Below are 12069 nucleotides of genomic sequence, written 5' to 3'. Positions count from 1 at the left end.
ATTTATACTCCGTACACAGACATAAATTATGTAAACACAAACTTTTATTTTGGATGCGATTAATCGCGATTAATCGTTTGACAGCCCTATTAAATATACATCTTCTGTGGGAGTCTCAGGACCAAAAAATGTTCGTCCAATCATTGAATTCGGTCCGATGCGCTTGAATGGTTTAAAGTCATATTAAATGCACACAAAGGAATCGATAAGAGGTATTTTAATTGTAATTTTATAACAAGAATCCCATTCCTGACCGTAAGTATTCGATTACAGAATTGAAACCGATTTTTGATTCCCAACCCTAGTCTTCACAGCGATATTTTGATATGTATCTGAAACTGTTCCAGTACTCGTGTTCTGCAGACACACTGATACCAGATGGCGAACTGACAGCTGGACACACACACTTCTGCTCTCACTCACTCGGCTTGTTTGCTGCGGTTGAATAGTGCTTGTATTGCGCATAATTGCCGCAGGATTGGCGCTCACACCAAAAGCTGGCGCACCGCTGATCTATGTGAGTGTAGACAGCTCGCGAGAACCAAACTGAGTTGTTTTTCATGGCGTATTGTTCTTAGACGGTCAAATACACACAACATTGTGTCAAAATGCACGTCTTGGCGAGTATTCAGGTAAATACAGTTAGTTCTGGAACATAAATAGCTGAGAGAAATCACATGTTGTGTAACAGTATATTGGATCCGTGCATGCACTCTTAAAGTGACAGCAGCCTAATAAACCTAATGAATAGGGCTGAAACGATTCCTCGAGTTACTCGATTTACTCGATTACAAAAATTCCTTGAGGCAAAAACGCTGCCTCGTTAAATTCCTATGACGCGCAGGGATCTGATTGTTTCACACGGACCGTTGTTCAATGTTCAGGAAGCACACCATAGCGCGTGATACATTTTGAATTTAGTTGGCGCGATGGCGGAGACGGAGAGTAAAGATGTCCATAAACGGCAGAGAATGTCTAAAGTTTGCAGTTTCACCAAGCGTCGCTGAAACAGGGTAACGAAGCCTAAGCCTAGATTGATGTTCGCTGATTTTAATCCCATACTGTATTTGTAGCGATGTCGTGATTCGGTTTGACTAGATATGAGGTTTAGCTTTGATGTTTTTAAGTAGTAAACGTATTCACGTTCAATTGCAAGAGAGTATAGCCTTAAAAAAAAGAACCCCTACACACACACACACACACACACACACACACACACACACACACACACACACACACACGCGCATGCACCCTCGTCTCTCTCACGCACCAGTCAGATCGATTGCGGCAATGCATCACATATGCTTAAACTTTTATGTAGACACGCAACAATTCAGCATGCATTCACTGTATATGCACCGGGACGTGATGGAGGAACACATATTGCATTGCAGTCTTTGCAAGCCTAAGTGAAAAACAAAATGCTGTTCTTTTTATATTTAAAAAAATGCATATTTGCAATAAAACATTCCCCTTTTCAAAGCTACACTAAGTGTAGGTGTCTCCAACGCATGCAATTTGAAGCATCCGTTAGATTTTTCGAACGGATGCTTCATCTAAAATGCACCGCGTTGCAAGTGATGCAAGCCAAATGCAGCGTTCTGTTGAAAATTAATGTATGTATTTCTGCCGTACCAAACTGCAATGAAGATACATGTTTTACAGTAAGTTGACTTAACTGTATTGTTATATAATTGTTGGCACTGGCACTTATAAACACTAAATGGGTAAAAAAATTGCAATAAATAGGCTTAGTTAAATGTTGGAGTTGGAATAAATACCTCTGTTTTTTTTAGAAATAAAAGCCAAATGCTTGATCATTTTACAGCCACATCATTTTCGTTATGCATTATTTGTTTTGGTTGTTTAAAAACACACAAAAAAAAATTGTATCCGATTACTCGATTAATCGATTACAAAAAGAATCGATAGCTGCAGCCCTACTAATGAATCAGTCATGTTCATCAGAGAACAAATGACAAAAATCACTCACTGCTCGTGTCACTTTTAATTATAAGCATTAATCTGTGTTTGATTTTTACAATGAAGACTATCCAGTGTTGTTTCTTTAAACATTTATTGACATAATTGTATTTCTTTAGTGTTTCTTACCGGAGTACTAGCCTACTGAAAAACTCAGAGCCTTGTTTATTTCATTTGTACTATCATTTGCTATTTGTTCTTATTTTATTTCCGACTGTTTACTTGTCTTTTTTCTTTGTAAATTTAGTTCGGTTTCAAATAAAGCCGTCCTTCGGCGCTGTGTGAAAGCTATTGCAGCAAAATTACCCAAATTATCACAAAATTTTAGATGATAAAAAAATATGGCTGTGTTCCCTGTGGTGTCGAATATCGATATTTTTCAAGGTGTCGTATCGAAGTAAAAAAATCCAGTATCGTGACAACACTAGTGTGAGTTCATTTCACTTTTGGTGTGAGAGGGCCTTTACATTTGCCTGAAATAAACATTTTTTTTTGTTATGAAAAAACAAACAAGCTAGTCCAGCCCAAGTCAGAAAAAGTAATGTATTGCATTACTTTCCATAAAAACGCAATATTGTAACACATTATTATTAACAGCAACTCTTCCCAACGCTTGACTGTTTACACTATCGTTTGCAGTTTTCCCTGTGTTTATGAATGATGTTTGTTTGTTGCATCCAGCACAGAAACAACATCCTCTATGCGGTGGAGAGTTTCCAGACTGTGGTGATCGTTGGAGAAACAGGATCTGGGAAAAGCACACAAATCCCACAGGTTTGTACTGTCAGCGGCTGCGTTTACATGCAATCATACAGTCCATTAGTGATCGGATTGACGGCTCAGTCGGACTGGAAAGCCTTCATGTAAACACCGTAATCGATCCCATTGAAATTCCGTTCGGATTGAACGGGGTGGTTCATTCCTTTTCTAATCCGATCGAGAGAACATGTAAACACTTGATCGGATTGAAAACCAAAAATCAAAGGACTGCGCATGTGCAATGACGTAGAAATGAAGGATTTTAAATTAGGATTCTCATCCACAGACGACGATTTTGGGCATTTTTACTGCGTGATAAATATAAGCAGCACGTATGGCACAACGGTTCATATGCTCAATTTCTCCAAATTATGACCAGAAATGGATAAATATTAAGTCTGCTGTTTAAAACAAATAAAGAACCAATGTAGGAGAATGGTTATTAAAGGGATAGTTCACTTTGAAATTAAATTTTGGTATGTTTTAGCTTACCTCAAGGGCATCCAAGATGTAGGTGTCTTTTTTTTTTTTTTTTATCATGCAGGTCTGTGGTCACTGTCTCAAAGAGCATGGACAGAGTTCCCCAATTTTTGTCCCCAATTGTCCCCAGTTCAACAATTCCCCAGCGGTTTGTGTGAGAAAACGAACAGTATTTATATCGTTTTTACCTCTTATACACAGCCACGTCCAAGTGATCTGAGGGCGCGGGCGCTTCCTGGTGTGTGACGTGTGCGCAGACTGGTGCATAGATATATGCACCAGTCTGTGGTGACTGGTGCATATATCTGCACCAGTCTGCATATATCTGCACTAGATGTCGCATTAAAGACATTCGTTCCAATGAACTGCCGTAGACAAGGTGACATCTAGTGTGTATATCTATACACCAGTCTGCGTACACGTCACACACCAGGAAGCGCTCGTGCCCTCAGATCACTTGGACGTGGCTGTGTACAAGAGTTAAAAACTATATAAATACTGTTCGTTTTCTCACACAAACCGCTCGTTTCGTGTCTTAGGCCATCAATGTGTACTTACGATGGGGAATTGTTTAATTTGGACGATGGGGAATTGTTTAATTTGGACGATGGGGAATTGTTTAATTTGGACTTCTCTGTGCATGCTCTTTGAGACAGTGACCATAGACCTGCATTATATGACTGACAGACAAGAACGGTTTGACCTAAAAATATCAAAATTGAAACTACTGCGGAAACAAAGACACCTACATCTTGGATGCCCTTGAGGTAAGCTAAAACATACCAAAATTTAATTTCAAAGTGAACTATCCCTTTAAGTGCAAACAGCGGGAAACTGTGTATATTCGTGCTGTGTGCGCATGTTGAAGAATCTATCCCGATTTGAAGCTTGTTTAGCGTTCATGTGAACACTACGTTCAGATTCATCAGTCGGAATGAATTCAGTCCGACTGAAACAAAAGTTGTGCATGTAGACGTATCCAGTGAACAGTCAGAGTGAGTTAGCAGTGTTACGGTGATGTGACTTGCGCTGTGTGTGTGTGTGTGTGTGTGTGTGTCAGTATCTGCTGGAGGCCGGCTGGGCTGCGGAGGGGAAGGTGATCGGCGTGACGCAGCCTCGACGCGTGGCGGCCACATCTGTACGTATAACCCTTCTCCTCGGCTCATGTGTGAGGGGGAACGCCTGCTGTACTCTGTGAACGTGTGTGTGTGTGTGCACAGGTGGCCAGCCGCGTAGCAGAGGAGAGAGGGGCATTTCTCGGGCACGAGGTGGGATACACCATCAGGTTCGATGACTGCTCGGACCCACATGCCACTCGCATAAAGGTACAAACGCTCATTCTCATTCTCAAGCCCTATCCGGATGGGACTAGTTTAGCATGGAGAGGTGGTGTGTGTGTGTGTGTGTGTGTGTGTGTGTGTGTGTGTGTGTATATATCTGAATTCCAGCTCCGGATCTTCCACATCACTTTATACACAGTGATTCGAACAGTAGTGTTGGTGTTGGTTGGTCCTCATTAGGGCTGCACGATATTGGAAAAAAAATTACATTGCGATATTTTTTTCCCAACGATATATATTGCGATATTGCGTTCCATCAATCCAGGCTAAAGTCAATAATTAGCCTACCATTCCATGATATTTATAATTTCGCTAAGCAAGCTTCATTACAAGTGACAAAAAGGCCACTTAATATTTTATTCCAAAATTAGAACATATTTCTGTCAGAATTCGAAAAAAATATTTCTGTCAAAAAATCTTATTCTCTCTCTTTCTCTGTGTCTCTATGTATTCGGTGCTGATGCAGTGACGCGTTCATGTAAACGGCACTTAAAAGCTGTCACAAAGAATCAGCAAACGTAATGATAATGAATATGTAAAATATTACAATGAGACATTCGAATTGTTTATTAATAAACAAGTGTTTTCTGTAAAGATGAAGTTGACGATGAGAGAGAAATGCACTTTTCATACGGATTACATAGTTTTATTTTGTTTTGAATGGTTCTGTTTAAAAGTAGAGATTTCTGTAGATAATAGATATATTTATATATTTTTTTTTAGGTGTGTGAGGCGAGTAGGCTACCTTATACGCTGAGTTTCGGTTCATGGATTCAGGCGCTGGCGCCTCCGTGTCGTGATTATGTCTGCTATATTTACTTTTTATTTATTCAAATTAAGATACAATTAATACAAAACGAAATTCGCTTTAAGGAAAGGCTTTGTGCTTTCTGTTTGAGGTCTCTGTGAAAGTTTTAAAGCAGTCTTTTAGTGCCGCTTTCATAACAGTCGCGTCCGTAATGGAGAACTGTCACGTAACATTGTTTTTTCCTCATAAATGCGAACACGAAAAATAAAAGACTTTTTAAAAAAGACAACCATCCACAACTTTATAATACTCCAGCAAAAGACCTCTTTTTGGTCAACATCCTCCTTTTTGTAGACGAAATAGTCCCAAATAGCTGATTTTGACTTTCTTTTTGGTACGAAATCTTTTTTTTTTTGCGGCGGATCCTCTTCGTCGCCCTTTTTTAGCGTGAACGTTGGCTGTGAGCGCGGTGAACCAATCACTGTGCAAGCGCGCGGAACGTGCAAGTCACCCCAGCAAAAAGCCATACAACAAACTCGTGTTTACTGTGTGCTACCCTGGTGCTACCGTTCTCTTAATACACTATGGGTGCTACTACCCTTCACATCGCATGTTCCGGCAATGTGACTATCGCTCATTCGCACATCGCGATGTCGATGTTAAAGGGTACATAACATGCACAGTTTCACCTAATCTCATGTTAATCTTGAGTACCTATAGAGTAGTAGTGCATCCTTAATATCTCCAAAAAGTGTTTAGTTTTATTATATTTAGAAAAGAAAAATACAGCTTTCCGATTCTCTCCGGAAAAAGCCGAGGTCCTGGAGGCGGAGCTATAGAGTCAAGCGGTAGTACTTGATTTCCAGCAAAAGACAGAAATCTGATCCAGTTGTACTTACATGAATGGGGTCTTTTATCACTGGGACCGCTCCACGTTTTAATAGCAAACGATTTGCAAATCCAGCGTCGACCTGAGCCTTGTTAATAAAACATTCGTCACTGAAACGACCAGAACACACAACCGCACTTCCTACACTCCGTTGCTGCCCCGGAAAAACAAACTGCATCCACTGTTCCTGTAACACTGGGTTCTTTGGAAAACTGAACACGGTAAGCTTTCCCTCACATCCAAATACACACTTTTTTGGAGACATTCTTGAACAAATCCTATTCAGCGCTGCCGATGATTTCCTGTTGAAGCGCGTTGATGTGCACGGTCTCGCTCTCCTCTAGTCGACGTGCTCGCGGGCGCGCTTTTCCGAGAGAAATGCTCATATAAGGAGTTCCACTCTGATCTACGTCATTAGATCCACGATCTAAAAAAAAACAGCCGAAACTTGTACCAACCCGGAAGTAAGATTTTCAGCATAGAAATTCTCCGTTATTCGTCCAAAATATTTTTTTAAAACTTTGCCCATGTTTAGCATGATAATCCATCTCTTTAACACTGTAAACAACTCTGAATACATGAAACACCATTGTACCCCCCCCTTTAAAACAGAATATCGTTCAGCCCTAGTCCTCATCCTCCGGCCGCACAGAGAACAGTGTATTCTTGACACGTCGACGACACGAACTCAACTCTTCTACAACTACAGTGTGTGAGGGTCCAAGTAGACGTTGTTCGCAGACAGCTAATGAAGACCATAGGCTGGCATTATGCTAATTTGTTACAAACCTACGTAGGTTTGTGCAGGAAGTAAAGCCCTATTCGGACGGGACTAGTTTAACATGGAGAGGTGGGGTAAAGTAATGATTACCAAAGTGCCATCTCAGTGATCATGACGGACAATGTCAGTAAAGATTACGGCGACTTTTACCTTCAGTGAAAAGCTCTGGAAAAAAGACCTCGGGTAATACTAATCCCGTGCGAATAGACCTGCTGTAAATATGTACGTAAATGTTTCCTGTTTAAAAGTAGTTTTCCGCGTTTTTTCAAGTATGGAGGCACTTGAAAAAGCATCAGTTGCGTTCTAGACGCTGGGACAAACTCAAGTGTTTTCCACACACCATTCAGATCAGAGAGAAGATCGACAGCACTTGTTAGAGGCACGAAACATCTTTTAGTGTTAGTGTAACTGCCGATTACCAACACAATCCAATCTGAAGTTAATACACCGTTCGACCGGACATAACTGTTTATATACAGTCAAACCAAAATGTATTCAGACACCTTCAACATTTCTCACATTATCAGAGTTTATTCGCTATAGTTTAGAAAATGGTGATAAAATATGACAAGCACTCAGAGTGATCAGATCAGTTGATATTTGACTGGTTTTGTCCGTCCTTCTGTTAGACTGTCTCACAGACGAGTTATGTTCAATATCTGTTCAGTTTAACTACACAATTAGATAATACCAGTTTAGCTCAACCGGTTACCAAGCAATGCTTCATTTGTTCAGTCTGTGGTGTTAAAAGGTCACATTAGCAATTAAAGAAAAAACACTTCAGCAAAACATGGTCTGAATAATTTTTGGTTCCAAATATTTATAAATGTTACTTGTCCACTGTATGAAGAATATTTGGGTTTAATATCTCACAGTTTACATTATTTTGCTCTCCTCACTTACAGAAATGAACTATAGTGTCCTGCACCCACTAGTAAAACAATATCAAACTTTATATCTGAATAATATGTCTGAATAATTTTTGGTTTGACTGTATATAAATATAGGTTATATGTGTTTGAGCACGTGATATCAGGAAGCAATACACACGTGACGACAGGAGTGACTGCGGTGCGTAAATCGAGTTACTCTCCCACTTCTGCTAGTTTTACTGAGATCTCTTATCCTGTGTGAATTGGCCATTAATATTACAGACGTCCTGTGGTAAAATTACATTATCTACCCATATCTACCCACCTGGCATATTTGCCAGCAGCCATACCACCCTGTAGCCCAAGACTGGTTGCCCACTGAAGCTAAGCAGGGCTGAGCCGGGTTAGTACCTGGATGTGAGACCTCCTGAGAAAACCAGGTTGCTGCTGGAAGAGGTGTTAGTGAGGCCAGCAGGGGGCGCTGCTCACCCTGTGGTTTGTGTGGGTCCTAACACCCCAGTGTAGTGATGGGGACACTATACTGTCAAAGAGCACCGTCCTTCGGATGAGACGTTAAACCGAGGTCCTGACTCTCTGTGGTCATTAAAAATCCCAGGATGTCCTTCGAAAAAGAGTAGGGGTGAAACCCCGGCATCCTGGCCAAATTTGCCCCTTGGCCTCTGTCCATCATGGCCTCCTAATCATCCCCATACACTGATTGGCTTCATCACTGTCTCTCCTCCACCAGTAAGCTGGTGTGTGGTGGGCGTTCTGGCGCAATATGGCTGCCGTTGCATCATCCAGGTGATGCTGCACACTCGTGGTGGTTGAGGAGATTCCCCCTTCCATGTAAAGCGCTTTGAGTACCTAGAAAAGCACTATATAAATGTAACAAATTATTATTAATTATTATTATTAACTCTGTAGTCGTATAGGTCATACAAGTTTGACTCATGCTTTATCACTGAAAGGTGAAGACCCAACTTTATGCACGTTTTGTAAGACATAAAAACATATTTTATTGGACTGTCCTGGGTTTAATAAAAGTAGAATGCTCTTTTTATGAAGTTATTTCACTTAGGGACTTATTTAGTAAGATTATGCCTGAAAAGGTGTTGGATTTTTTTTATCATATGTTAATTTAAAATAATGTGTATAATATGACTTGTTGTGTTTGTTTGCTTGATTTTATTGTATTTATATGATATATAAATCATATACATTTTTGTAATTGAATTTTTGCCATGAAAATAGCCTTATCCATCCACCCACCCACCCACATGCCCACCCATCCACCCACCCACCCATCCACCCATCCATCCATCCATCCATCCATCCATCCACCCACCCATCCACCTATCCACCCATCCATCCATCCATCCATCCACCCATCCATCCATCCATCCACCCCATCATCCATCCATCCATCCACCTATCCATCCACCCATCCATCCATCCATCCACCCACCCATCCACCTATCCATCCACCCATCCATCCATCCATCCATCCACCCATCCATCCATCCACCCACCCATCCACCCACCCATCCACCCACCCACCCATCCATCCATCCATCCACCCATCCACCCACCCACCCAGCTATCCATCCACCTATCCATCCACCTATCCATCCACCTATCCATCCACCCATCCATCCACCCACCCATCCACCCATCCATCCACCCACCCTCCCATCCACCTATCCATCCATCCATCCACCCACCCATCCATCCATCCATCCATCCATCCACCTATCCATCCATCCATCCACCCATCCATCCACCTATCCATCCATCCACCTATCCATCCATCCACCCATCCATCCACCTATCCACCCATCCATCCACCTATCCACCCATCCATCCACCTATCCATCCATCCATCCATCCATCCACCTATCCATCCACCCATCCATCCATCCACCCATCCATCCATCCATCCACCCATCCACCCACCCATCCATCCATCCATCCATCCACCCATCCATCCACCCATCAACACATCCACCTATCCATCCACCCATCCATCCACCCATCCATCCACCTATCCATCCACCCATCCATCCACCCACCCATCCATCCATCCATCCATCCATCCACCCACCCACCTATCCATCCATCCACCCATCCATCCATCCATCCACCCATCCATCCATCCATCCATCCACCCACACATCCATCCATCCACCCACACATCCATCCATCCACCCACCCACCTATCCATCCATCCACCCACCCACCCACCCATCCATCCACCCACCCACCTATCCATCCATCCACCCATCCATCCATCCATCCACCCACCCATCCACCCACCCATCCATCCACCCATCCATCCATCCATCCATCCACCCACACATCCATCCATCCACCCACCCACCTATCCATCCATCCACCCATCCATCCATCCACCCATCCATCCACCTATCCATTAGGGTTGTGCCGATAGACGATAGTATCGTGTATCGACGATAGGCAGATGCCTTTGACGATATCAATACGATAATTGGCTCGTTTTCCCATTAATGTATTAAATCGTTATTATTGTTATTATTATTATGAAGCTAGTATAGTTATTAAATTAATTAGGAACTACAATTATATTGCCTAAATTCATAACGACATCACCACATAACCACACTTGCGACATCACCACATAACCACATAACCACACCAGATCACCACATCACCGACGCGCGCGTATGAGGACTCCTCAAAGAAAATGTTTTTAAAACAGACTAAAAAAACTACATCCCACAATGAAATTTAATTGCAAGGTGATCCATTCACAAATTGTCAAGAGTGCTTGTTTTAACAGACGCATCATTCTTATATAGAGCCAAGATGAAGACGCGGCAGCGTTGTTTGTCAGTATTTTGTTTCCATAGCACATTAACAAAATATTTAATGACACTAATAACACTAAAAACAATACAATTACAAAATATTAATTATAATAATATCAATACAATTATATAGGCCGCCTAGGCCTAATAAAAGTCTTTAGTTTACGAAGCATATCTGTGAAACTCTGCCATCTGTGAAAATCACAAGCAACTTCAAACTTGTTTAACAAGAAATATTCTTCACATTTTTTCACTGTCAATAATGTAAGTCCACAAGAGAAATATTAAGCCAGTAAATTGATAGTTGCTGTACCGTTATATCCACCGTCGTCTCTGAGAGAACGCGCCGTTAATGCAGCGAAAGCTCAGTCCGTTTCTGCTTTCATTTTCAGGGAATGAGTGCGTTTACATGCACGTTATTAACTCGATTATGCTGTGGTCATGTAAACGCATTAACCCGTTTTCCTTTATCAGAGTCAAGTCATAGGTTTAAGTATAACCGATCGACTTTTAGATTTTTGCCTCTGATTTCTCCCGGCATTTAAAACCCGCGTTATTTGGGCTTATTGAAGTGCGGTGCGCATAAGTGAAGTGCGTCCAGACAGAGAGAGCACTGGTAGGAGGACATATCGCAGACTCCAACACTTTTTTTTTTGACCCAAGAAATTAAAACGTGTTCTCATCTCGTGCAGAAGTAGCCTACAGGCAAAATGCTGCATCTGTAACGGCATGAGAGGTGTCCGTAAATTTCCCGCTGACATGTTGAAACACTCTGAGTCAGATACAAGAATGATTAGGATCTTTATTTACCTCACTATACCGGGAAATAACCTGATTTAGCCTATTAATAAACACTCCACCTTTGCTAGCAAAATAGAAAAAAATTCTCATATTTAAAACGAAGTAATAAAACAAGCAAATTGATGAGTAAATAAGCAAGTTAATAATCAAATAAGTAAGCCCCGCCCCCCTCACGATAATATCGTGTATCGCCGATCTCACAGGCTGACGATAAGACGAAATGAAAATGGAGCATATCGCCCAAGCCTACTATCCATCCATCCACCTATCCATCCACCTATCCATCCACCCATCCATCCATCCACCTATCCATCCACCCATCCATCCACCTATCCATCCACCCACCCACCCATCCATCCATCCGCCCACCCATCCATCCATCCGCCCACCCATCCATCCATCCGCCCACCCATCCTTCCATCCACCCACCCACCCATCCATCCATCCATCCACCCACCCACCCATCCATCCATCCATCCATCCATCCATCCATCCACCCATCCATCCATCCATCCATCCACCCATCCATCCACCTATCCATCCATCCACCCATCCATCCATCCATCCATC

General features: G+C 42.0%; 1 protein-coding gene and 1 long non-coding RNA gene across 3 annotated transcripts in view; one reads left to right on the top strand and one right to left on the bottom strand.

Annotated features, from left to right (window-relative positions):
- The window catches only part of LOC307145408, a 1105317-nt gene that overhangs the window by 477025 nt on the left and 616223 nt on the right, over positions 1–12069 (bottom strand). The window contains exon 2 of the long non-coding RNA XR_013818951.1: positions 5955–6800. This is a non-coding gene — a long non-coding RNA (uncharacterized lncRNA). The remainder of the gene's footprint in view (positions 1–5954; positions 6801–12069) is intronic.
- The window catches only part of dhx35 (DEAH-box helicase 35), a 31367-nt gene that overhangs the window by 1515 nt on the left and 17783 nt on the right, over positions 1–12069 (top strand). For both annotated transcript variants that reach the window (XM_079848479.1, XM_079848478.1), the window contains exons 4-6: positions 2665–2757; positions 4283–4360; positions 4443–4547. In XM_079848479.1, the coding sequence (XP_079704605.1) occupies positions 2665–2757; positions 4283–4360; positions 4443–4547 (276 nt within the window). The remainder of the gene's footprint in view (positions 1–2664; positions 2758–4282; positions 4361–4442; positions 4548–12069) is intronic.

The sequence above is a fragment of the Squalius cephalus genome, assembly GCF_949319135.1.
Source record: "Squalius cephalus genome assembly, chromosome: 18".
NCBI lineage: Eukaryota > Metazoa > Chordata > Actinopteri > Cypriniformes > Leuciscidae > Squalius > Squalius cephalus.
The sequence above is the reverse complement of the archived record's forward strand: the minus strand, read 5'-3'. Positions and strand labels throughout refer to the sequence as shown.